Source organism: Podarcis cretensis, assembly GCF_951804945.1.
Source record: "Podarcis cretensis genome assembly, chromosome: 7".
NCBI lineage: Eukaryota > Metazoa > Chordata > Lepidosauria > Squamata > Lacertidae > Podarcis > Podarcis cretensis.
In genome coordinates, this window is record NC_137176.1 from 76,297,976 (window position 1) to 76,325,071 (window position 27,096).

At 40.8% G+C, this 27,096-nt stretch overlaps 1 protein-coding gene and 1 long non-coding RNA gene across 8 annotated transcripts in view; one reads left to right on the plus strand and one right to left on the minus strand.

The window, feature by feature from the left end:
* TRPS1 (transcriptional repressor GATA binding 1) overlaps nucleotides 1–27,096 on the minus strand; it is a 245,911-nt gene that overhangs the window by 164,542 nt on the left and 54,273 nt on the right. For 3 of the 7 annotated variants that reach the window (XM_079984153.1, XM_079984159.1, XM_079984154.1), the window contains exons 2-3: nucleotides 17,385–17,544; nucleotides 14,802–15,759 (exon numbers count right to left, since the gene is read on the minus strand). In XM_079984153.1, coding sequence (XP_079840279.1) covers nucleotides 14,802–15,759; nucleotides 17,385–17,407 — 981 coding nt within the window. In that variant the 5' untranslated portion in view covers nucleotides 17,408–17,544. Of the gene's footprint in view, nucleotides 1–14,801; nucleotides 15,760–17,370; nucleotides 17,545–27,096 lie in introns of all 7 variants that reach the window. The other 4 variants (XM_079984158.1, XM_079984157.1, XM_079984156.1 and 1 more) reach the window with 3 other exon arrangements.
* The window catches only part of LOC307220626, a 128,802-nt gene that overhangs the window by 37,084 nt on the left and 64,622 nt on the right, over nucleotides 1–27,096 (plus strand). The gene's annotated exons all lie outside the window — the stretch shown is intronic.

Here is a 27,096-nt window from a genome sequence, read left to right on the forward strand (position 1 = left end):
CCAGCTATCTACCGAAGCAGGGGCTACTGCACTCTTCTTAAGCCAGCAGAACTGGCGTTGCCTCATTGTAACAGAGATGAAGGCAGAAAAGTCCATCTTCTTGAAAGTGGCACAGAGAGTAAGATGCTTGAGCCTGATTGCCAAAGGCTCTGGCTCAGGCATCCCCAACCTTTGGCCCTCCAGGTGTTTTGGACTACAATTCCCATCATCCCTGACCACTGGTACTGTTAGCTAGGGATCATGGGAGTTGTAGTCCCAAAACTGCTGGAGATCCAAGTTTGGGAAACCCTGCTCTGGCTCAATATCCACATATCACCAAGCCCTAGGAGGTGAACAACTGAATTCTTATTCTCAGTAGGATTTCATTTTCTTCTTTCTTCACTTCAAATTTAGTTCACTGTAATGATAGTTGATCAACAAGAATCACAGAGTTAGTGGGCAATTTGCAGCTGCATCCACAAGCTGCAATTACCAACTATGGTGTGGTCAAAACGGCAATAAACAAAGCAAATGGCAATGAAAAACTATGGAGTATTCCACAGAGCTATAGGACCCTGAAATAAAGTGGCCTCTCTTACACGCTCTGAAGACTTCTTCAAAACAAAGAACTTTTAGTCTTAGGGTGATGCCACACATACAAAAAAATGTCTGTATGTACCTGGATATAATTTTTGACCTTAATTTCATTGTCAATAACCCTGTACAGAACAAAAATGAAACAATGTGTGATTTGCTTTTGGGGTTTTTTTTTTAGATTGTACCTGAGGCTGTTACTGTGTTTCAATATAAAGAGTGCGATTTTTCTGTTTGCTTTGGTTTTTTGTTTTCATTTGCCTACATTGAAATTTGCTTTGAAAGTGAATGAATGAATTTATTATTATGGTCACAGACCAGTTCCAGCCCACATACGATATCAAGGAAGTCATAAAACACGATAGGGATACATTTGAATTTGCAATTAGGTATAACAGGGACAATACAGTGGTACCTCAGGTTAAGTACTTAATTCGTTCCGGAGGTCTGTTCTTAACCTGAAACTGTTCTTAACATGAAGCGCCACTTTAACTAATGGGGCCTCCCGCTGCCGCCACGCCGCCGGAGCACAATATCTGTTCTCATCCTGAAGCAAAGTTCTTCACCTGAAGCACTATTTCTGGGTTAGCGGAGTCTGTAACCTGAAGCGTATGTATCCTGAAGCGTATGTAACCTGAGGTACCACTGTATAGATATAGCAACAATTAAAAAATATATAAATTAAAACATAGTCACTAAAATATAACCTAAAATTATCATTTAAGGCCTTAATCATTATGAAAGCACAGCTTGCTTTGAAAGTGTATGATCATTTATAGTCCCACAAGACATTAGTGGAAATCATGGGTACCCTTGCAGGGGTTTGGCTCATTATACTTCCCATCCATCTTCACATCTTCCACGACAGTGGAATTTGCTGCCAAGGAGTGTGGTGGAGTCTCCTTCTTTGGAGGTCTTTAAGCAGAGGCTTGACAACCATATGTCAGGAGTGCTCTGATGGTGTTTCCTGCTTGGCAGGGGGTTGGACTCGATGGCCCTTGTGGTCTCTTCCAACTCTATGATTCTATGATTCTATGGTCAGTGAGTCTTGATTGTAACTCAGAGGGCACATTGATTGGAGAAATATCTTATCTTTACCTCTTAATATCCTTCCAATCCTCAACATATAATGAGTAAATCTTCCATTGCCCCCACCCCCTTGAGGTATTAGCTAAGGTAGGAATGGGGAACTTGTGCCCCTCAAGTGATGGCACGGCCAATGATCAGGATGATGGGAGCTGTATTCCAACAACATCTGAAGGATCTCAGGTTCCTCGTTCTTGAGCTAATGATAGATCCTCATCACTATTTTTGACTTTTGATTGCCAGTGTGATCAGGCTCCACTTAGAATCAGGACTGTGGAAATAATGCAACATGCATTGTGAACAAAAGCCAATGTAAACCAAGTTATTCCTGATGAAACTTTCACTTTACTCCATTCCACTGAAAGACCATGGCAAGAGGATAATTCCACAAAGAATAGTGAAATTGCAAGAGTCAAGACCTAAGACTTCTAGAGACTTAGGACCCTGTAGTGGCTTAAAAAGCCTACTCAATGTACAGCAACATATCCGAATGGCTATGACTGCTTCCCATCACTACATCTGGGGGGACACTTGTATTGTGAAAAGCAAAGTCCAAGAAACTTGTGCATCTAGTTGTGATTGACCAGACGCATTTCTATTGTCTGTCAAAGCATGCACTTGCATTGTTTTTGTATTTTCATTGGAGTCTGACAAATATGTCAGCTGTCAAAAAAAAACCCAAGTCATTCTCAAGTGACAATAATCACCATCTTTCCTTGAGGCAAGAGTAATGCATGCGAAAAGCCTAGCTGTTATGGGACACCCAATTTCTTTTTATTATTATCATCTATCATTTATTTTCTCTCATAAAAAGCTGCAAGTAGCACAATTTTTGGAGCAAGGCTGAAACTACCAGGGGTGCCGAACAGGACTGGAAGCAGGTTAATATTATTTGCAAAACAAATTTGCATCATACTAAAATTGCCTGTTTCAATTGCCATAAAATTGAAACTGGAGAGTATCTGATGCAACTCTTAATATTTTCATAATGTTCTCAGAGTGGCCAATTCAGATATTTCATCAGCCCATAGTAATGCCTGCTTACTAATATTCTGTTGGGACAACCTAATCAGATGGGCAGCATATAAATAATAAATTTTTTACTACTACTACTACTACTACTACTATGACAACGACATTATTGTCAGCATCAGAAAAACTTGTTTACAGTATGTCCTATTCTTGACTGTTACAACAAAATTAACTGAAAACCTAGATGAATTCTGGGGTGCAATGGACTATGACCAGTTAGTATTACATTTCATTGTTTCCATTTAAAAAGAATGTACCCATTCATGGAAGGTAGTAATTGTTATGCAAAAAAACAGTTTTTCATGCAGTATAAACTATACTTAAAAAACAATCAAGTTAAAAAGAGAGAGAAAGAAACCAGCTTCAATGCAAAATGATTAGCAGAAGCACAAAAGCAGCATGAATACCAAGATCCACTTGGGTTTATTCTGGTCAAATGCACATTTTCAACATTATCTGGATCCATATGGCACAGATCAGTAAAAGGACAGTGTTCGAGTATAAAGAAAACCTAGAGAGACAGACATATATGACGATATAAATTACTTGACTCCCTTGCTAGTCCCAAGGACAAATCACTCACCAAATACCATCATATTCCCCAATATACTCTCCTTACCACCCATTTACTGGCTAAATAAAAAGGTAAAGGTACCCCTGACAGTTAGGTCCAGTCGCAGACGACTCTGTGGTTGAGCACTCATCTCGCTCTATAGACTGAGGAATCTGCCATTTGTCCGCACTCATCTCGCTCTATAGACTGAGGAATCTGCCATTTGTCCGCAGACAGTTTCCAGGTCATGTGGCCAGCATGACTAAGCTGCTTCTGGCGAACCAGAGCAGTGCACAGAAACACTGTTTACCTTCCCGCCGGAGCAGTACCTATTTATCTACTTGCACTTTGACGTGCTTTCAAACTGCTAGGTTGGCAGGAGCTGGGACCAAACAACGGGAGCTCACCCGTTGCAGGGATTTGAACTGCCGACCTTCCGATTGGGAAGCCCTAGGTTCTGTGGTTTAGACCACAGCGCCAGCCCTAATTCCTGGAGATATAAAGTGACTAGCCAATTCATACCCTGCCATACGTCTCTTGTATCTCCCCACACGATCTAAAAATCACTTTCTCCAATTTTTAGACCACTCTTAGCTACCACAGAATGTACACGGTTACTTTTTAAAAAGAAACCTACAGTATTCCTTAAGTGGCAGAAACAGGAGGAGTTTGTGGGACACTTAGAGAAGTGTAGGAGGGGAAGGCCCATGGGTCTATCTATGGCACAGAACAGATTCAAATGTTACACTTTTGCATGCTCTCTGCCTTAGAAGTCTGAAGGCTAAATTGCACCAATACCAAGTGGGAGTGTGCACCTGCAATTTAATGAATAATGCACAGCCTCTCATTCTTTGAACTTGCCATGTAGCATCCTTAAAAAATTTTTTTGCATCTTTGACCTGCAGGAGATCAGCATATGAAGCAATAAACCTCACCCAAGTCTCCCTTTCACTGCCATGAAGACACAGCCAAAGGTGGAGGTACAGTCAATTTAGGGGAAGGTTATATGCAGACATGTCTACAGAATGGGTTTGTTTTCAGCATGGCTCAAACATTTTAGGGTCCCATTCAAACTTTCTTTATAGCTTTGCAATAGGAACCACTGGAAACCCACATATTCAGGAGCTTCTAAATGCTATGGATGTACCATGCAGACACATTGCCAGTAGTCTCTATGTGAAAGCTGTAACTTCTCATTCAGTCTAAATTCTAGGAGGGAACATTAGGTTGGCTACTGGATGGGCAATCTGAACATATTATGCCTGTGTTTTATTAGCTGCAATGGCTCCCAAATTTCCTGGCCCAATTTAAAGTGGCAGATTTAATCCTTAGAACACTAAATGACACGGAACCCAGAAGACTGTCTTCACCCTTATGTATCTATCCAAACCTTAAGATTATTTTAGGAGGCCCTAGGTGCCTCCACCAAAAAGATGAGGAAGTTAATTGCCAGAAAGAGTCTTCTTTTGAGCCTACTCCTTCCATATTTAAATCTCCCCATTTATTGTGAGATGCCCAGAGAACTCTGTTATGGATTAAGGGGCATAAAAATGTAGTAAAATAAATAAATAAATAAATAAATAAGTCCATATCAGAAGCCTGAAGGTCTCCAAGCACTGATCGTCAGTTAGACTTTTTATGGGCAACAGACTTCCTCCAGGACAGGTGGGCAGAGCTCAAGAAGTAAAAGACCTTCCTCCCTAAATGAATTTCTCTCTCTTGTAGGGAAGGTCTTTTAGAGTATAGCCCTGTAGGACATGTGAATGTCGGAAATCTTCAGGGGTGTGAAGATACTGTTTAATGCACACGCAGAGAGAATAATTGGAGTGGTTCCTAGGACTGCAATGAATGCCTGGCTTTCTGGAAGAAAACAGGTTATGAATCACTCTGAGTTGGACAAACTGATGGAGATTTCCATTTTTAAAAATTCTTTCCATCAGCTAAGAATTAATCTAACTAAATGAAGTTGCAAAATCAAATGGCAGCAAACCTTCCAATTACTTAGGTCACAATTTTCAACCTTTAATTAGGAAGTGAAAGGCTTGAGATCCTTTACCAATCCCCTGAGTCACCCAGTCTCCCGCATTCAGAATGGCATTAACTATCCCACAATTAACAAAGTTCACCATGTTATGCAGGTCAGAACAGATGCTAAGATTTATAGCAAGATCTGTAGCACCACCCTGTAGCACCGCCTTCAGCTTTGATAACAGAGAGTGCTTTTGTGTTATAGCTGTCTTCTGTGAATGGAACAGAGTTCACATACACAGCAATAGGTTCTCCCAATTTCACTTCCATCTGAAGTCTCCTGTGTCCCTCTAAATATGTTCCTGGGTCTTGGGATATGGGGCAGGGGGCTGCAGATAAAAGAGAATTGGTGGCCACACTGTTCTTAGGATTTCAAGCCACAGTCTAAATATAACATGCCAATATGACGAAGGTCTCTGAAATATTTTACTTCTTCCAGAAGATTGGGAAGACCTTCACTGTATCTTATGAGAATTATTGTGGACCCATCAGGATTTCCTAATTTGAGATGTTCCTGGGTTTGCAATTCCTGCACAATGGGAGAATCAGACCAAACTGGCCCACAGCAATCTACATGACTGATAGAGACCAGCACAGTCAACCTGTGGATGATCATTTCAAATGCCTCCAGTGATCATGGCTTCAAACTAACAGCATTGAAAGTACTGAAAAAGACTCTGAACATGTATCATAAGTAAAAACATAAATTAGGATAATAGTCAGCACAACGCTCAAGTTCACTTAACCTTGCCATGAGAACATGAAGAGTCCTGTTGGATCAGAGCAAGGGTCCATTTAGTAAAGCATCATGATGATTACAGCAGTCAAGCCAGTTGCCTCTGGAGAATGCCCAAGTAGGCAATAAAGCAATACCTGCCCCAATTTCTTCTCCTTGTAACTTGTTTTCAGTTGCACATTATTGGAAGTTCCAGTTAGATGTTGTGGATAACAGCAGTTGATGGGCCTAGCCTTCATTAATTTGTCTAATCCCCTTTTAATGACAGCCAAACCAGTGGCATGTTCTGGCAGTGCATGTTCCGGCAGCAAATTTCATCAATTGGAGTTGGGTATCTTGGGTCCTCCAGATGTTGTTGGACTATAGCTTCCATTATTCCTGACCACTAGTCTTGCTGGCTGGAACTGATAAAGAGTTGGGAGTCCAATAACCCCTGGAAGCCATCATATGTGGTATTCCTGCTTTAGCCTTTAAAGAAAGGCAGGTGCCTGAACTATTTGATCATTCTGGTTACTCTTTGAGGCACTTTTTCCAATTCTACTGTCTACTTTTTTAAACCAAGGTGACAGGAACTGTACAAAGGACTCTGAATGCAGCCACACCATTATCAAGTCTTCAATGACTATATGGAGATGAATTCTGTCTCTGCCTCTCTCTTTTGTGCAAGTTTATTTACGAATACTTCTAGATGACAGCAGTGCTTTGAATATGGAATCAAAATAGAATCTATATCAGATTAGCTACCCCAGAATAATGGGGTGTTGTTAATATAGATAAATCAGAGTGCATGTACAAGTTGTTACCATCCACTGAAACATTACAGAGGAAGGGGGAACTAGTGAAACTCTTACTCTGCTCTCAGCCCCTCCAATTAGGTTCATGCATATTAAACCCTCCAATTAGGTTCATGCTTATTCCACCCTGATGTAAACATCTTTCCAGGGTTGGTCTGTTAAAACTTTCAAACAAAGACCCCAATCCTACAATTATTTCATGTGAACGAATTCCTGCATCCACGCCAAGTGCCATATACCCTGCAGGTCCACCGCTATGAAAACTCAAAGCAGGATGGTGGCCAAAAGGAATTTGTTCCATTCTAAACAATGTTAAGTATTTTTACTCAATGTTAATCTTTGAAATGAAAAGGGAGAGAAGAAGAAGGGGAGAGGGGGAGAAGGATCGATCTTGGCTGTTCCTTGGAAACTGGATCTGTATAAATCAGTACCCGGAGGCTGCCAAGCTTCTTACGACTGATGCTGCAGACCATGACAGAGAAACAAATCAAGAGGCTAATGAGTTTCAGAAATAAGTTTGCATCCAGCTTGCAAATGAGATTCATATTTCGACAAATGTGACAAGGTATTTTAGTTCCTATGGAAGTGAGTGAAGAAAATACAGCACCCGAATGCAGATAATGGCTGGGAGGCTATATACCTGAAATCAGTATGTAAATCCTTAATTAGCTGATAAATTAATAGGCAAGTCCTAATTAACAGATCAAAACAAAAAAGAAGTCTTGGCAACACCACAAGGAAACAATTTTGCATATAGTCTCTACTTGAAGTGCATGGTCATTAAATTTGAAAATGACCATCAAATTCATAAATAGGGGCTTACAATCTAGAGTTGATGCTGACTCGGTATACTCGGTCTCCACCCCAATCATTCTGCCTGGATACTGAGGTCCAGCGCTGAGGGCCTTCTGACAGTTCCCTCACTGCGAGAAGCCAAGTTACAGGGAACCAGGCAGAGGGCCTTCTCGGTGGTGGCACCCACCCTGTGGAACGCCCTCCCATCAGATGTCAAGGAAATAAACAACCACCTGACATTTAGAAGACATCTGAAGGCAGTCCTGTTTAGGGATGCTTTTAATGTTTAATAGATTGTTGTATTTTAATAATTTGTTGGAAGCTGCCCAGAGTGGCTGGGGAAACCCAGCCAGATTGGCAAGGTATAAATAATAAATTATTATTATACAGTATTATTACTTTTAGCAATCCTTTTTTTCCACCCCAAACATTGCAATGTGAAATGCAACTACATCCGAAATGCAATGTGCAATCCACTTTGAGGATCGGTTGCCATCATGCATGAAAGCCACAAGGCACACACCATTGGAAGGTATATGGATTGTGGTCCAAGTTTACAGAACAATATAGAAATTGAAGATGATAGATACCATTACTGAAAGTATAGTCCAGATGTTAATTGTTCTTTTTTTCATAAACTAATGAAGAAAAACATTCAACCTTCAAGGGAACATTTTTCAGGATAGTTTGAAGGAACCCCCTGTGCACTGCAGATAGGTCAGGGTAAATTCTAGGGTACATAAATCTCCATCAAATCTCCATGTCCCATCCATGGCTGAGACACAATCGGTCAGGACAAAAGACCACTTTCTCAGTGGCTACACTCAGATTGTGGAAATGACTTAGTTCATGAGCTCCACTGCACACCATTCTTCACAGTTTGTAACTGACTGGTCTAAACTTCCCTGTTCTGGAAAGTATTTGTCTCTCTGGGAATATGAATTTTACATGGTAGACCTTCATTGTAGAATGTTTTTCTCTGCCAAGACTGTTTTAATGCAGTTTATATATATATATATATATATATATATATATATATATATATATATATATATAAAATCAACATTTATATATCACTTTTCATCACCAAGTGTCCACAGAATGGTTTCACTGTAGTCAGTAAAAACATTTCATTAAAATAATAAAGCATTTAAACAGTACAGCAAATAAAATATCTCAAAATCAACACAACCATACAATCATTTCAGTACTACAACATAATACTATCCCATGATTCAGAGCAGATTTAAGCCCAGACTGCCATAACCCCAGGAGAACATATAAATCTTGATTAGCCAATTGGTTCATTATGGATCATGTAGCCCTGTGGAATTCATTTCCTCCTAAGAAGGGGATGCATCACTTCCTGTTTCAAAGTAGTGGAGACCACACCCCTCCCCGCAATGAGACATTAACTACCCAATAGACCTACTCCGCCAAATCCCTCCAGCTACCTGTAAGCAGCCTTGAAGAAGCCTCTTGTCCATATCTGCAGGCTACATTAACTGAAACTGAACCTTCTAATAAGGGTCAGTCAGTTCTTTGGACCTCCTCTGAAATTATAACCACTAATGCCACCAAGGCTGAAGTGGAGGCAAGCAATTGTATCTTCATAAAGGTAAGGGACCCGGGACCATTAGGTCCAGTCGTGACCGACTCTGGGGTTCATCTCGCTTTATTGGCTGAGGGAGCCAGCGTACAGCTTCTGGGTCATGTGGCCAGCATGACTAAGCCGCTTCTGGTGAACCAGAGCAGCGCACGGAAGCGCCGTTTACCTTCCCGCCGGAGCAGTACCTATTTATCTACTTGCACTTTGACGTGCTTTCGAATTGCTAGGTTGGCAGGAGCAGGGACCAAACAACGGAAGCTCACCCCGTCGCGGGGATTTGAACCGCCGACCTTCTGATCGGCAAGTCCTAGGCTCTGTGGTTTAACCCACAGCAGCACCCGCTAATTCAGATGTTACTGTCTGTGACCAGAACACACTTGTCCTTTAAGCACTCTGAAAAGCACTGATAGGTGGCTGTTTGGATATGAAATTCACTGCCATGACCACCACGTGATAAGCACATGCTATAGTGCTTATATACTGACCTCACTATCAGATTAGTGTCACTTGTATTCTAGTTTCTGTTTGCTTCCTTATCCAAATGTGTACTCTAGACCTCAACGCTGGAGAGAGCACTTAGGGGCAGCCTTGTTGATGGCATCTCTCTCCCCCCCCCCAAAAAAAAAAATCCCTATTCCTATTGTGTCATGCCTTTTAGACTGCAAGCCTGGGGGCCTTTTCTGGCTAAAGAGTAGGATACGAATACTTTAAATGAATATGTATATCCATATATTACTAGACACACAGAAGCTTCTGTAGTGTGCTAAGTTAAGGAGTGTGAGCTATGAGACAGACACCCATCATTTAAACCTCACAACAACCAAAATTTAATTAGGTACCCTTATTTAATCCCATCTCTTCGATGTCAGCCTCCATCTACAATATGGCAGTAATGATATTGGCCAGGTTCTTGGAAAAAGTATTAAGATGAAGTAAGTGACACTTGAAATGCAACGTATAAATTAGAAGCATTAAATATACTAGTAATTAAGTTCTACCATTCGTTAAGCATGCTCAAGATTGAAGCTTTAGTTATTCCTCCCCCAAGACTGGGAGTTACTGAATCGCATTCCATTTCAAATGAAACAGCATTTGGGGGGGGGGGTGGAAACAACTTCCAGAATAGGCAAGGTCGCAAGACAAATGTGTGGGCACTGGAGGGAATTTCAGCAATCCTTTTACTGCATGTTTATAAAATCTGTTCAGTATTTACTGTGAAGCATGAAAATATTAATCAGTTATTTATCTTCTTACATGTTTGGCATCAACATCTGGTGTATGCACAAGTGGTGAAGTCTAACATTTGGAATGAGTGAATATTTAATGCTCTTTTTCCCCAAACTCACCAGGAAAAGTTAGCATGCATATATATATATATATATATATATATATATATATACACATACACACACACACACACACACACACACACACACACACACACAAATGAAAGAAGATTCCAGAGCCAACTGTTTCTATCAAATAATTACTAGCTTCATATAGGAGTGTCTGGTATATTTTAGACTATATTTCTGGTTGGAGGAAAGAACTGATCTTAACTAGATTATCTGTGTGCTGTTTCCTACCCCTTTTTTGTCTTCCTTACAGCATTTTGTTGCCAAGCCTTATTAAACGAGTACGGTCTTCATTGATCTGTTTTATTTCTAGTTCTATTTGTTCAATCTGAGATATCACGCACATCTGGTTTATTTCAGAAAATGCCGCCCAGAAAAAGCATCCAGTCCAATCTAATCAAGAACAAACTTGCCCATAAATAACAAAGAACCTAACAATATCACTGTTAGGAAGATGTAAGAGAATGCTAAAAAATAAAAAAAATCAAATTCCTGTATATTGACTATCACAATCTTTTTGAAAGCCTGAATCAGTTAGTTAAATAGTACGTTCTAAAGAAACACTAAATCAGTTTCTGGATTGCCCACATCTCCCAGTTAATGTTCACACCATTATGCCTGCTCGGAGGTTAATGTTTCTGTGCCCCTTAATCATACGTTCCTACCATCCTTACTGCTGGATCCATCATTAAATATTGGCATTCCCAGGAACTATCACTGTAATTAAAAACTGCTGTGTCTTGTTTAACACATCATGCCAATATTATTTACAAGCCATAGGTTTAGCTTATTATTTGTTTTGCACGTTACTTGCAAGAGTACTAGCAGTTTTTGCAACCCAGCATATATTCCAGACAGACATTTCATAAGAAACCTTTACAGGATAAATTCTTGTGAAAGGGTTCACAGAATCTCCCTACAGCCCTGTCATCAGGTGCTGAAATAAACCAAATGTGTGTCACACTGCAGTTTTAACAAGCTACAAACAGAGCCAGCCTTTTTCTACAGAACTGAAACTGTCAAAAGACGCAATAGATTAATTCAACAGGCTTTATAGAATTAACCTGAAGTTTCCAGCAAGCAAAAATTCAAGTTTTCTATATTACTTTGTTTTTAGTGAAATGTCTGTGAAATATGTGACTTTAATTATATCACTATTGGTGAGGTTTCTCTTTAACCAAATTATGCCACTCAGACAGCAAACATCGAGACCCAAAAAAGTAAAGTAAAGTAGTTAGGGGGATGTGGCATGATTGAGTCTAACTGAGAAAAAATAGCACTCATAATTTATAATAAAACTATCTCTAGATGAAGTACCACATAGAAAATCATTTAATTTTGTCACTAATAAATTAGTAAATTTGTATTATTGTTTCCAACTGGCCTGATTGCACTTAACTGGACTGCTTCATTTGTGGTTAGCAATACATGCTCTCTTTTGTCCTGCTTACTGGAGAGGGAATGCCATTTAAACAAAAACAAAACAAACCCCTTTTTTAAAAGCATTAAAGGGTACATGGTGGAAGAGCAGAAAGCCACACACTGTACCATGATGGCAAAATAATTAGAATAATATTTATTATTAGCAATATGTATTATTTATTACATAACAAGGTGGTTGTGAATGATAACAGAATTCTAAGGCAAAGCCAGCGCAATGAAAATTAAAAACCTCATTGTGACACGTGGAGACTCCAGCAAGGCACAGTGTTTGGAGATGAGAGGAATTCAGCTGGGAATTTAGGCAAATTAGTATAAAGTTGCAGAGTACATAACTTACGGAATTATGCACTACCCACCTCTACCCATAACATACCCTGCAGAGTATGCAGAAGCAAAACTGAAAAGAATAGCCACAGTGCCTAAGAAAAAATACAGGCCTGCTTCTCCATGCATACTACTATGATGATGAAGTGTGCTAGGATTTATTATGGAATATTACTCTCATAATGCTCAGATGGCTTTCTGTTGTCCGGAAATGTAAGCCTTATAGGCCTGGCACCAGATCAGTTACACTCCTTGTCCTCAAGACTTAATGTTCCTTGCTCCATCAAAAATCAATAAGAAAAACCATGGCTTCCAGAAACCAGCAGAGATCAGATTGTTCATTTAAAATAATCCAGATACTAATTTTCTGCTACATTATTTCAAGAGAGTTATTTCCCATAGGACTGTATTTCCCCCCAGATATGATCTACCAAACCTGCATGTTTCCCATTTTTAGAATCACATGGCACGAAGCGAGACTTACATGCCGAAACTGCTGAAGGCACATCCCATTCCCTTGCCAATAAAGCCATGGCTCATTTGGCTGTCTGCCATTTAAGCATCCCCAAGCCTCCCCATACCCATCCTACCACACATTGCCAACAGATTATTACATCTGTGCAAGGAAGACAAGAGTTGGGCCAGCAACCATTAGGGTGCCACATAAGGGTACAATCATGACCCCATCAAGTCCATAGCACAAAAGGCCCATTTGTACCAGGCAAGAGGTTGACCTGACAACTGATGCTATCCCACAAATCGTCCAGGGCCTGATCATAGTGCTAGTCCAGAAACACCTGGAAAGCCACATTTTCCCCATTCCATGGTTGGAAGAAGGGCTAAGGAGCCCTTTCATACCACCCTCTTGATTCCGGACTGTATCCAATGCTAGTCCTACTCAGAATAGGCCCATTGAAGTTAATAGATATGGCTAACAAAGGTTCGTTAATTTAAATAGATCTGCTCTGAGTAGAACTAGCATTGGATACAAACTTATGGCTTCTAGGCATAGGCAAACTCCGGCCCTCCAGATATTTGGGACTGCAATTCCCATCAACCCTGACCACTGGTCCTGTTAGCTAGGGATGGTGGGAATTGTAGTCCCAAACATCTGGAGGGCCAGAGTTTGCCCATGCCTGTTCTAAGTTCTCCCCAACTATCAGACGCAGAATGCAATGTAAGAAGCCCTGCATCATACTGCACAATAGATTGTGCATTGAGTGAGAGGCTGGACTAGATATTTTTCTATGACCCATCAAACCAAGCAGGATAGCTCAGCCAATAAGAGCATGAGACTCTTAATCTCATGGTCATGGGTTCCAGCCCTACATTGGGTAAAAAGGTTCCTGAATTGTAGGGGATTGGACTAGCTGAACCCTTGTGATCCCTTCCAAACTCTGTGATCCCTTCCAAACTCTGCACTGCATCTGTTTACATAATTTATCTTGAGGAATTTGGATACTTTCATCACCAAATAATATGAGCAGCCCTATCCTTAAGGGAAGCATGATTTGAAGATTCCTTCAGTCATTACCCATTACTACGAGCCCTGAATCCAGGAATAGTTAGTCATGACTGAGTCCCATTGAAACCAAATGAAAAGTCATCACTATCTGATCTGATTCATTTGGGATTCAGTCCTGACTAACTTAAAATGTACTATCCCCGACTCAGTTAAGCAGAGAATTAAAAATTTAATGTGCTAATGCAGCAAGCAAGTTTTTGCAAACATGTGACCTGGCTTGAACATAACATTAAACCACAGTATACTGTTATGGGGATGAGAATGCTAAGGCCTTAGGTTTGAAAGCTTCTTCCTCTGCTCTCTTCCTCCAGCAAGCTTAAACACAATTTTACAAATCAGATAAATAACTATTAGGAGTGCCCCAAAGAAGAATTTGTATGCTGGGCCTAATAAACCCATTTCTGTGCACCTAGAGGTCTTTTCCCTTTTAATTCCTGTTTCATCCAATAAGGACAAACTGTAGTTAATTTAGACTACAGTTTATTGAAGCAAGCCCAAATCAAAATGCCTTTTTTATCAAAGCTGTTTACAAACTTACCACAGTTTAGCTCATTTTGGGAGTAACAACAAACTCTACTTACTTTGTATCAGGGCCTAGGTGCTTCCAATCTCCTCCTCTGGTAAACACCAGAAGAGGTAAAGTGATTGGTCAAGCAGCTCACTTTTGTAAAGTAAAACTGTGGCACAGCATTATATCCAAGCTTAACCATGGAGTCACTCACTGAGCAGCTTCTTGTTAGGTATACACTTAGACCTAAGCCTGCTTCTGAATAATGTGTGAAATAAACGATGAATTCATGCAGACCAAACTTGAAAAGCAGTAACTTAAGTGGCATTGATGTGGCTGTAGCAGCTCACATGAGATTCATTACGCAGGCTTAAAATTGTGTCCCCATGTTTTTCTTGTTAGGAAGCGCACAGGGAGGTATGGAAGTACGAGATACAAACCTGCACATCATAAGTCCCGTTTAGCAGGACAGGCCTTTGGGAATTGATATCCTGCAGGACCCCTGACAGCACAGAACAATTGACTTTCTGGAAGTCTTTGGAGTGGCTGAACTGCACCATGTTGTGGAGAGCCAAAATTTTAGTGTCAAGCTCAGCATCCTGCCTGGTGCGGTTGTGCAGCCCGAGGTGGTACTTGCGGAAGTGTTTGATGAGATCTGTGGGGTCGTTCCCATAGTAACCATAGCCACAGATGTTGCATTTGAAGTCCTGAAGCTCTGGAGACAGAGGCGCCATATCAGGGTTCTCGTTTGCCAGCAAATCTGCTTTCAATTTGCTTGGCCTTGCGTCCCCATCTGAAGGCACTTGTGGGTTTTTTGAGGCCACCGAACCCGGGCTCGAACCCCGGCCCTCGGCTTGACCACTTTGCACATGCACTGTTTCGTCCGTAGATTTTGGTGATGTGCGATGCTCATCGCTTTTCTCTGACAGATCTCCTGGCGGGGTGCAGATCACATCTTGGGTGTCATCTGCATCTGATCTGAGAGGAGACTTCAAGGACTCTGAGATTCCCCCAACAGCTGGAGATGAGAAGCCCTGCATATTTCTGTCTGTCACCTCATCATGAGGGAAGGATGGAACATTTCCTCCCTTATTGTGGCTTTCATAATTAAAGCCAGCCTTTTCGCTTGTTGCGGAGCTTTTAAAGTCCTTTTTAGTGCTGGGAGATGACTCTGGGACATGCGTGCAAAACCCCTCCTTGTCAGTTTGCTCCGCAGCCTCACTCTGCTCTGCGTTCCCTTGCATCTGACCGGCAGAAAATTCTCGTTGCCTTTCAATAGTGTCACTTTCAGGACCCGGCGACTTGAGGGTCTCGGGTTCACCTTCACTAGCAACGTTTCTTAGAGGGGGGTTCTTTTTCCGGACCATATCTGAAAGCAGAAACAGAAAAACAATTAGACTGCTTAAACTACACAGTCAATTTATGCCACCCCTCACCCTTAAACATAAAGGTGCAGTTTCTGCCAGATACAAAATACCCACAAGCTTTTATAAAACACAGGATACTATCAGTGGCACACTTACTTGGGCACAGTTACAATGCTGGTACACTCATTTTGACCTAAATCTTACAGAAATAGCAACATGTAATTTAAAAAGTAATTTAAACAAATTTTAAAATATCACTGGTAATCTCCAGTTCTATGCATCAGTTAGCAGCTTGACATCTCTGTAAAAGAATCCCAGTAATGCCATGCTAAATTCTTTTTTTTATAATTCTTATTAGAATAAATAATTATTGATGTGTCATACTGAGATCAGTATTTAGCCTCATACATGCACTCACACACACCAGATTTTTTTTTGGGGGGGGGGGTTGCCTCCTCGCTTCCTACTATTGAACCCTATGCCACTCTTTGCTTTAAGATGAGAAAACCCCTGAATTGTAAAAACAGATATGGAACTTAAAAATATATATGAGCTACTATAGGCTATATGAGCTATGTTTTGAGATGAGTGTTGCTCACATAAGAGATCCTTTGCATCCAGAATTTCTTAAAACAGTAAACTATGCACTCTTTCATATTTTGCATGGTCTGGGTCTAATCTCATAGTTATCAAGCAAACATAATGTTCCAATGAGAATCTTATACTTATCAGTAACTTCCATGCTATAATTTTACAGTACTTTTAAAATGTTATAACTTTACTGCCTAGAGCAGGGTTAGCCAAAGTAGTGCTCTCTTCCAGAAGTTGCTGGACTCCAGCTCCCATCACCCTCAACCAGAATGGCCATTGGTTATGGATGATGGGAACTGTAGTCTGACAATATCTGAAGGGCACCACGTTGGCCGCCCAGGGTCCCAAAATGGGGGAAATGAGTCAACCCCTACAAAGAAAGAGGTTTTTATGGTAAGCACAGCACCACCACGTTGTTCAACAACTGGGTGGGCTGAATATCGCCTTGCTGAAGATACCTCCTGATCTATACTGAAGCTAGCCACACCCCTTGGGTACTAACACCCCAATGGGATTTGAGAAGAAGGGAGCTTAGGAAGAGCTGAAACAGATGGCTGGCCATGGGCTGGGTGAGGCAAAATACACAAAAGCTTTTTTGAAGTCCCCCACCCACCCTCCTTTCTAAAATCTCGAAATAATTGCCAATATTTTCGTATGAGAAGAAGAATCTGTGATGCTAATATTAGGCGCATCACCCTTCTACCACCCCTTCCTAATATTTTTTTCTCCTAAAAAACTGCAGTTTCATTGGACTGTATCTATGATACTCTACCCTTAAAGAAAGATAGGCTTTTCCTCTGGCTTCTACACTATCAATATCATTTTTCAAGAAGACATATTATCTAAATAAAAGCCCATTTGCAGTACTTCTAAATGGAAGAAACTATCTACTGGCAAGTCATGTTAGACAGAGTGAGAATACAGAGAAAGCATATAAGCATTCTGCAATTATTATCTGTAAGACAAATAACAGATTGCACAATGCTTTATAGCGTGCCAAGAAGTTTTCCAGTTAACATTTCCACTTGGAAAAAAAAAATAGATTACATACTTTTAAAATCATACCCAGCATTGACTTCATAAGGCATGTGGCTCTAGAATGCTTTTTTGTTTTTTTGCTTTTACAGTTATTAATTCTATTAGTCAGCTAGCAGGAGGGCTAACGCAACTGGCTTAGGAGGTACACGGAAGACACAGAAGACATTTTGAGAGCTGATCTGCACATCTGCAAAAGAAAAAAAAAAGATTTCCTTCCTAAATTATGCATTCACGATCAGTTGGGGTTTTTCCTTACTTAAAAACATGATTATGTCTGCTTTCTATGCAGCATTAGATCTACTATAGCAAATGGTGGCTGCGGCAAACAGTTCTCAGTTTAGAAAAATACACAGCATTCAGCATGCTTTGTCCTTTTCCATATGCACTCCTTCTTGCATAGACATTCTCGCAAATTCTGATCCCAATATTTTGTAGGTATCCAGCTGTATGGCAACCAGTTTTGGCCCATCAAGAGGGCAGTATCAAGAAACTTTGGTGTCATAGCTTAATTCAAAAGTGATGCAGCACTACTACCTTCCAATAACTCTGTCACAAAATGACAATTCTTTCTTCTCTTTTGCTTCTCCCACCCCAATCCCTCTTGTATCAGCCCAGCTCAGCCTGTGACATGATATACCTGATGGCATCTCCCAGTGTACCACAATCAGAAAAGCTACTCTCTTCAGCTTACTTTTACACACACACACACACACACACACACTTATGTCTAGGATAGATTTGTAGTAAGGGTAGTCCTTTCTGGAGAGTTAATAGTACTTTTTATTACACATATGCTTTTCACGTCAGCTACAAAACAGATAAGATGGGTTAACTTTTAAGCACTGAAATGAATGCATTCCACGTCTTTAACAATCCCCCACAATCCTAGAGCTCAGCTCTAATACCGGAAGTGAGACAGCTTTGGTATAAAAGCAGTGGAACACGGAAAGGTAAGTTAGACTAGGGGCTAGTTATTTTCTCTTTTCCCTGCCCGCTCCTTTTATGCGTTAAAAATTAACCCTCCAGACCCATTTTATATCCAAACCTGACCATGTGTGACGCTAAGATAAACCAAATACAACTCAGGTGTCAGAAAACAGTCTTGGAGTCATTCAGACCAATGGAGAAAGGAAGGAATTATTCCTATGGTCCGCCTAGTAGCAGAGAAGCATAGTCATGTGTAGGATGGAATGGGAAGGCTTGTAGCACCGAGTTATGTTCATTTGGTCCAGTCAAATGCTGTAAAATTTCCCAAGCAATGGCCTCTAACAACGCTGATAATCTTTCACAAAGTTATACGAAACTCATTTTTGAAAGCAAGTGGGCATGTCACGCAGTAAAACTCTCAACAGCTCTAGAAATTAGTTCTAGATTTCACGGAAAAAAATTGCACAAAAGCAATGGCAAGTGGTTCATTACCTGATAAGTAGTTTTCATTTTCTGTTAAATAATCTGGCCATCCAGTTCTATTATTTACATATAACAATACAGTGGTACCTCGGGTTAAGTACTTAATTCGTTCAGGAGGTCTGTTCTTAACCTGAAACTGTTCTTAACCTGAAGCACCACTTTATCTAATGGAGACTCCCGCTGCTGCCACGCCACCGGAGCACGATTTCTGTTCTCATCCTGAAGCAAAGTTTTTAACCTGAAGCACTATTTCTGAGTTAGCGGAGTCTGTAACCTGAAGCGTATGTAACCTGAAGTGTATGTAACCCGAGGTACCATTGTACTACAAACTCAGTGGAACGCAGTGATGAATCTAGCTCCAGATCAGTAACCAATATCGGGGGCTATGTTAATAGAAAAGAACAAGTAAAGCCTCACAAAAATTCAGCTCAGCTCTAGTGCAACCTACCAAGCTCCTCCAAAATTAACTAAGGTTGTCTAGAAACCTAAAGGTTCAATGCCACAATACATGGAAATAACATGTGTATCTCAAGTTGGAAGTAGCAAGTCTCTAGCTATGCATTACGTCACCCTTTCCTTCCTCAACATACACCATGCTGTATTCCTTAGCTAGAGGCCCTTCCCACCTGGAAAGCTGCATAAACTCTATGCTGTGTAGCAATGGAAAGAAACCTAGCAGGACTGCAAGCGCAGTTCATGATGCAAAGTAATGTCACTGCACATTCTAAGTGGGTGGGGTCCACATGATAGACAAGGCACATAGTTATATTAAAGTGTAGGTGCACCGACTAAAGAGGTGCAAATGTTTTCAACTAACTGCAAGCCAAGTTCTCCTAATTTTCCTGAGATTTTTCATAAATACGGAGCGATGCAAGTCCAAATCTCACTGGGGCAAGACAAGAACAATGCAGCCGCCGCCGCCGCCAAACTGAGTTCTCAGAGGTTCTACATAATGCATACCTATTAATACTTTCCTACCACTCTAGGGTGTAAACTTTAATTAATTAATAGACTGCAGAGAACTTTGAGATCATCTGATGAAACGGCTTTATATGGTGCAATGTTATTATAACAACTGGAACCAAAATTATTTTCAGCCTACTGAATCTGGCAGAGGGTGTAGGAGTGAGCTTCATGTTAAAACAAAGCAACCAAGGTGTAATTTCATATTATTCTCCCTCCAGAGGAGAGAAATACCTGCTAGAGGATCACAAACTTCTTCTTTTTTTTACATTAAGCATATGCAAGGTTAGGAAACAATTAATCACATACTTCTTTAGTGTAGCTTTGGCATAGCGAGCACTCATTTAAATAGGGCTTAGGCTGGATCCCACACTGCCACACAAAATGAGGGGAGATTTAATCAGCACTGACTGGCAGGCTGTCTCTCCACTCCATGCATGGCAGTTTCTTATTGGATAATTAATTAGGTTCACCTAATTTACAGCAATCTTACATTTTTATTGACAGATGTTTGTATCTAAAAGCAAAAATACCGAAAAATATGTACGAACATTTGGGGAAGTTGTATTTTTGGCTTATGTTAAAAGTTTAATACTTATCAAATATAAAACAAACATCTTTAGACTAAACAAAATATAAAAAATTCCTTCCAGTAGCACCTTAAAGACCAACTAAGTTAGTTCTTGGTATGAGCTTTCGTGTGCATGCACACTTCTGCACACGAAAGCTCATACCAAGAACTAACTTAGTTGGTCTTTAAGGTGCTACTGGAAGGAATTTTTTTTATTTTGTTTTGACTATGGCAGACCAACACGGCTACCTATCTGTATCTTTAGACTAAGTCTGCAGGCGGGGCTCATGTTGTTGTTGTTTAATTGAACAGCACCGGGCAATTTTAGAGGCAATCCTCCTCCTAATCATCACCATCTACCAAAGTCCATCAAAACCAGGGCGGAGATGGTATCTATAAAAACAGATTTTTGCATCTTGCTGGTTCAGTTCTTCCCAACATTATAGGTGGCAAGCACTCTGAAACATGCTCAGAGTGTGTGTATTAGGAGAACACCCAAAACAGCACAAAGGGGCAGGGGAGGGGCATCATTCCGACTGGCGAGCTAAAATGCTCACAAAAGTGGGACGCTGAATTCCACCCTAAGAAATCTGCTTTGCTGAGAGCATCTTTTGCCACTGACGGAGGTGGGGTTTGGTATATGGTAGCTATTATGATGACTGCTCCTAAAATTATATGTACTTCCTGCAGACTTACAATGTAGATATGTTTAATATTTTTTATAAAAATTAAAAATTACTTTTAACTTCTCTAAACTTTCAAAACACAAAACCAAAGGGAAAAGATGAATATCTGAATATGAGATGCAACATTAACAGTTCAGTCTCTATGATTAGGGATGCTTGAAGAAAACGGTGAGTTCCTATACAAAATAGACGGATTCCCCACTTCTCAGACTAATGCACAGATCAGAATTTAATTATCCACCATATTTTTTGCTGCTCAAAATCTTGCAAATATCTTAAACTTATCAAAACATACGTTCAAATATTAACTTGAAACAAAATACCCATTTAATTATGTATTTTGAGTGAAAATACACGTTGAAATATGAATTTCTATACTATGTAAAGGGTGGTTAAAAAAAACAAAACCCTGGTAAATAGAGAAATGGAAAAGGATGCAATTAAAGAAATAAATAATTCATCCATCTCTACATAACTATACTGAAGGACTCTTTTAGCAGATCCTGGTATCTCTGGATAGGCCTTGGAAAAGCTCCTGTCTGAAATCCTTGAGAATTCTGCCAATCAGTGGCGTAGCGTGGGTTGTCAGCACCCGGGGCAGGGCAAGTAATTTGCGCCCCCTAACCCGTGGATTTGCGCCCCCTAACCCTAACCCCCAGATGTTGCGCCCGGTGCGGCTGGCCCCCCCTGCACCCCCCACGCTACGCCACTGATGCCAATCATGGTAGACAATCCTGAACTAGATGGACTCAGTATATTGCAGCCTCCTAGGCCCCTAAACGTTACTTTAAAAAACCTCCTCCACCAAAACTCAGACATCCCTATGAAACATTCGTTTTCAACCCAAAGGAAAAAAGCTTCCTTCCTTCAACACTTAACTCACTGAATTTCTTAGCATAAGATGCAGTGATGGCCACTACCTCAGAGAGCTTTTTAAAAGCATTGGATGAATTTCACAGCAGAGAGATGTATCAATTACTATTAGCAAAGATGTGAAAAGTTCACAGTGGGTCCAGAGTAGATTTTTCGCTGACCCTCCTTTGGGGAGTCTGATGACATAATGGAGCCACAACACAAATGGTCAACTATTCAACATCATAACTGCTTCCTTTTCTTCTTCTTCTTCTTCTTGGCGTGCTGTAGATGGTTAATTCTTCTGTAGCCACAAAGCCCTTTGAGATCTGACTAGCCTAGGAATTCTACGCTAAAATGTAATCTGGCCACAACATGCTCCGATGTTCAACATTCTCAGTGCACCTGTTTAATGGACTGAGATAATGCAAGGTGGTTTGTGGCTTTATCCGTTTTGTGGGCAGAACCATGGCTAAATATCTCCTAAGGGCTTTTTTCAGGCGAGTCTTGCACAGCATGGTTGACCACCCCATGCCACAGAGGACTGCAGAGCAATCAGGCTTGCAGCCCTGCCTGCAACCATGTTGCTTGCTCCCCGGTTTAGGAACCTAAAGTCAAATCATAGGGAAGGGGGTGAGGGCTGCATACATTTTGTTGTCCGTGCTGCTGTGCCCAAGTTGTGCTCTCTCAACTTCCTTGGCTACCACAGTCTTAAAGGCATATGTGGTACGCAAAGGAGTTACCCAGAGTTTGCGCTAGACATAAATTTTAACTAAGAAGAGGAAAATGCTTCAAGGTGCCTTTGAGAAGACAACAGAGAAGACAAATTTGTCATCTATTCATTTCAATTGGTCTACTCCAAGTAGGACAAGCATTGGCTATAACCCAATATCCAGAAGGAGGTATGAAAGGACTAGATACACCAGCACAGCAGACGACACAGGCAACGTCACCATTGTATTCTGTACAACTTTGGCTTATGTTTTATTATAGTGGTATAGTGGGAAGCAGCACCAGCAGCTGGCAACTTCAGAATATTGTTCTTGTTGTTTAGTCGTTTAGTTGTGTCTGACTCTTCGTGACCCCATGGACCAGAGCACGCCAGGCACTTCTGTCTTCCACTGCCTCCCGCAGTTTGGTCAAACTCATGCTGGTAGCTTCGAGAACACTCTGCAACCATCTCGTCTTCTGTCGTCCCCGTCTCCATGTGTCCTCCATCTTTCCCAAAATCAGGGTCTTTTCCAGGGAGTCTTCTCTTCTCATGAGGTGGCCAAAGTATTGGAGCCTCAGCTTCAGGATCTGTCCTTCCAGTGAGCACTCAGGGCTGATTTCCTTAAGAATGGATAGGTTTGATCCTCTTGCAGTCCATGGGACTCTCAAGAGTCTCCTCTAGCACCATAATTCAAAAGCATCAATTCTTCGGCAATCAGCCTTCTTTATGGTCCAGCTCTCACTTCCATGCATCGCTACTGGGAAAACCATAGCTTTTACTGTACGGACCTTTGTTGGCAAGGTGATGTCTCTACTTTGATGTCTCTAACTTCAGAATATAGCTCCTTTTAAAATGAAGGCTTAAACACTTGGGTGAAGATGTCACTCATGAGAGCATAAGTCCAAAATCATGTCTAGTCCAGCATCCTGTTTCTCACAGTGGCTAGCCAGATGCCACCAGGAAGCCCATAAGAAGGGCACTAAAGAAATAGCCCTCTCTCACTATTGTCTCCCAGGAACTGGCCGTTGAGAGACATATGAAATGCGGGAGCAGCATATAAACATCATGACTCGTAGCCACTGACAGCTTTGCATCTTCCACAAATTTGTCCAATCCCATCTTGAAGTTATCTAAGCTAATGGCTATCATCAAATCTTGTGACACTGAACTCATTAAGATTCCCCGGCTAAACAGCTTCAATAGACAGAATTTGAGCATTCTGAGAGAGGAAGCAAAACTTTCCCCTAGTCACTTTTTCCACACCATGCATAATTTTACATAATTTTACTTATCTCATATGTCCTGCATTACAGGAATTAGACTGGATGACCCATGGGGTCCCTTCCAACTTTACAATTCTATGCTTCTATGACATTGCTAACTGTCCTCCCTAAACTAAACAGCTTCCCATGTTACAATGTTTTCTCATAGGGGAGCTGCTCCAGCCCACTGACCGTTTTGACTGCCATTGTCAGCCATGTTTCTGAGCATAATGAATGTTGCATAATCCTTTCTGCAATGTGATTAAGAGCTCACAGTATTACAAGAGGAACCACACCACAGATTTGTACAAAATCATTACAATACTGGTAATTAATTATTTTATCAATTTGCTGGTGTCCCTTAAGAAAGTAATTACACTTTGTGCTTGAATAGGTGTGCAGAGTCCTGGAAAGCAGTGTTTGGGGAAACTCTTAAGTTCATGTTTAGACTGGAGTAAATGCATAGTATATTTGCAGTCCTGCGGTTTCTGTTTATGCATGTAGCAGGAGAAATGGTATCAGCAGCTGATAAATGATAACAGAAGAGTAAAAGTTTGTGCAACGTTATCATACATTCAAGAACTTACATACAACAGAAACCACAGCCTACCATGCATATACACCAAAGTAAACAAGCCTTAAAACACCAATCTAGACATTTTGCAGGAACTTTTTCTGAAGACTTCTTAGACCATTATAACCTTAAAAGAAATGCAAATTTTTTAACCAGAGTGCTTCAACCTTTGTAGGGAAAAAAGCACATTCTGTTGTGCCTTGTCCATTTGTGTTTAAATTAAATCCCCAACTATTCCCAATTCTTTAAATAATAAGACATCTTAAATCCTTCAGAGATATAGTGTTGTCTCCTTCAAACAGATCTCATAAAATAAATCTCTTATTAATTCACATCAAATTAAGAAAGCATATGCTTGTGAGAGCTAGACAAATTAATAGATGCCTAGCTTCCGCAATAATGGCTGAATTAGGCTTTTAAGAGAGTAGGTTTCAAATACGGGTCTAAATAATTACTTGGAGAAATATAATTCCCACTGGAAGCAAAGGGAGATATTTTAGAGGTAGAAACAGAAAAACAGAAATGCTTCCAAAAAAGGATGAGAGATACTTCACAGTAACTATGTTTAATACCAAATTTATGATTTGCATAATACAGTACTCCAATTTACAATTACATTTTAAAATGAAAAGCAGTGTCTTCAAGTTTTGCTACCATTATTGGCATCCATCTGTCTCGAGAGACAATGGAGTGCACCTCTAGGGATGAAGTCAAAGCGTTGGAGAATCACAGCACCTGCTGTGGTTGCAGAGTCCAGTAACTGCTGCCTCCTGCGTTGTTTTTGCTGCATTAGCAGCACCAAACTAACCTCTCTGGGGTGCAAGCCTGGGCAGTGTGTATGGAGATCCCCAGTTGCCCAGACCACAAGACCAGACCCTCAAAGTGTCCCTATTTTCCAAAGAGAAAGGCTTCGGGAGTAAACCTCAAGGAAAATTACTACCATACTGTTGCCGTAACTAGCATAAAAGCCAGCCTTTTGTCGTTAGCCAACCAGCTCTATGGCAACCTCTAAACAGTAAGTAAGGTCCTCTCTAATTTGGAAGCAGCACTGAAAGATTTAACTGAATAACTATCCTAAGAGTTATTTTATAAATGTTATATATTATTTTATAAATTTATTTTATAAATAACATTATTATTATTATTATTATTATTATTATTATTATTATTATCGGTGTCAGGCCGAGAGATTGTGGTGTGCTCAAGGCCACCTAGTGTGCTTCATGATTGTGCATGGAATTTAATCTGTCCAAACCCACCACTCACATCTCTTCCACTACATGGATTCACAGGAAGCCTGGACTGGCTTCTTGATGTGTTGAGTCCAGAACCAAGAACAGCCACCTTTTCTCTATACAAAACAGAAATTTTGGTTCAGCTTTGGAGGTCTATAATTGTAGAAGAAGAAGAAGAAGAAGAAGAAGAAGAAGAAGAAGAAGAAGAAGAAGAGTAGTAGTAGTAGTAGTAGTAGTTTGGATTTGATATCCCACTTTATGACTACCCGAAGGAATCTCAAAGCGACTAACATTCTTCTTTCCCTTCCTCCCCCACAACAAACACTCTGTGAGGTGAGTAGGGCTGAGAGACTTCAAAGAAGTGTGACTAGCCCAAGGTCACCCAGCAGCTGCATGTGGAAGAGCCTAGACGCAAACACAGTTCACCAAGGGAAGTAATAGTGCCACTGTATTCTGCTCTGGTCAGACCTCACCTGGAGTACTGTGTCCAGTTCTGGGCACCACAGTTCAAGAAGGACACTGACAAACTGGAACGTGTCCAGAGGAGGGCAACCAAAATGGTCAAAGGCCTGGAAACGATGCCTTATGAGGAACGGCTAAGGGAGCTGGGCATGTTTAGCCTGGAGAAGAGGAGGTTAAGGGGTGATATGATAGCCATGTTCAAATATATAAAAGGATGTCACATAGAGGAGGGAGAAAGGTTGTTTTCTGCTGCTCCAGAGAAGCGGACACGGAGCAATGGATCCAAACTACAAGAAAGATTCCACCTAAACATTAGGAAGAACTTCCTGACAGTAAGAGCTGTTCGACAGTGGAATTTGCTGCCAAGGAGTGTGGTGGAGTCTCCTTCTTTGGAGGTCTTTAAGCAGAGGCTTGACAACCATATGTCAGGAGTGCTCTGATGGTGTTTCCTGCTTGGCAGGGGGTTGGACTCGATGGCCCTTGTGGTCTCTTCCAACTCTATGATTCTATGATTCTATGAGATTACGAGTCCACCACTCTTAACCACTACACCACACTGGCTCTCTGAAGCTATCTGAACCATTTTAAACCACTTGTAAATGAACAGCAACAGCTGTTTTGCATCTTGTCCTGGGCACTGCAGTTATAAGGATACAACAAGACACAAGACCAGAATCATTGTCTTTTACTTCCGTGCTCTGTTTTCTGAGTTGTGCTTATATGCAAGGCACTTCAATGCCATATTGGGCAAAAGGCCAAAAGTCTTGTACTGTATTAACACTTTAATTCTACTTGTTAACTCAAGAAAACACAGCCACAGTTTTTGGAGACTGTACCTCTGTTTCATAGTTCTGAATAGGTATAAAACCAGCTTTGCATACTGAAGTCAGCTTTCCGCGAACAATGAGTACATAGATTGAGAGCAGGAGCAGTGATCCATTCAGACAGAGCACAGTTGCCTGGTGGTATCTCTTGGGATGAAACTGCCCAAACTGGCAGCTTTCAATTTATT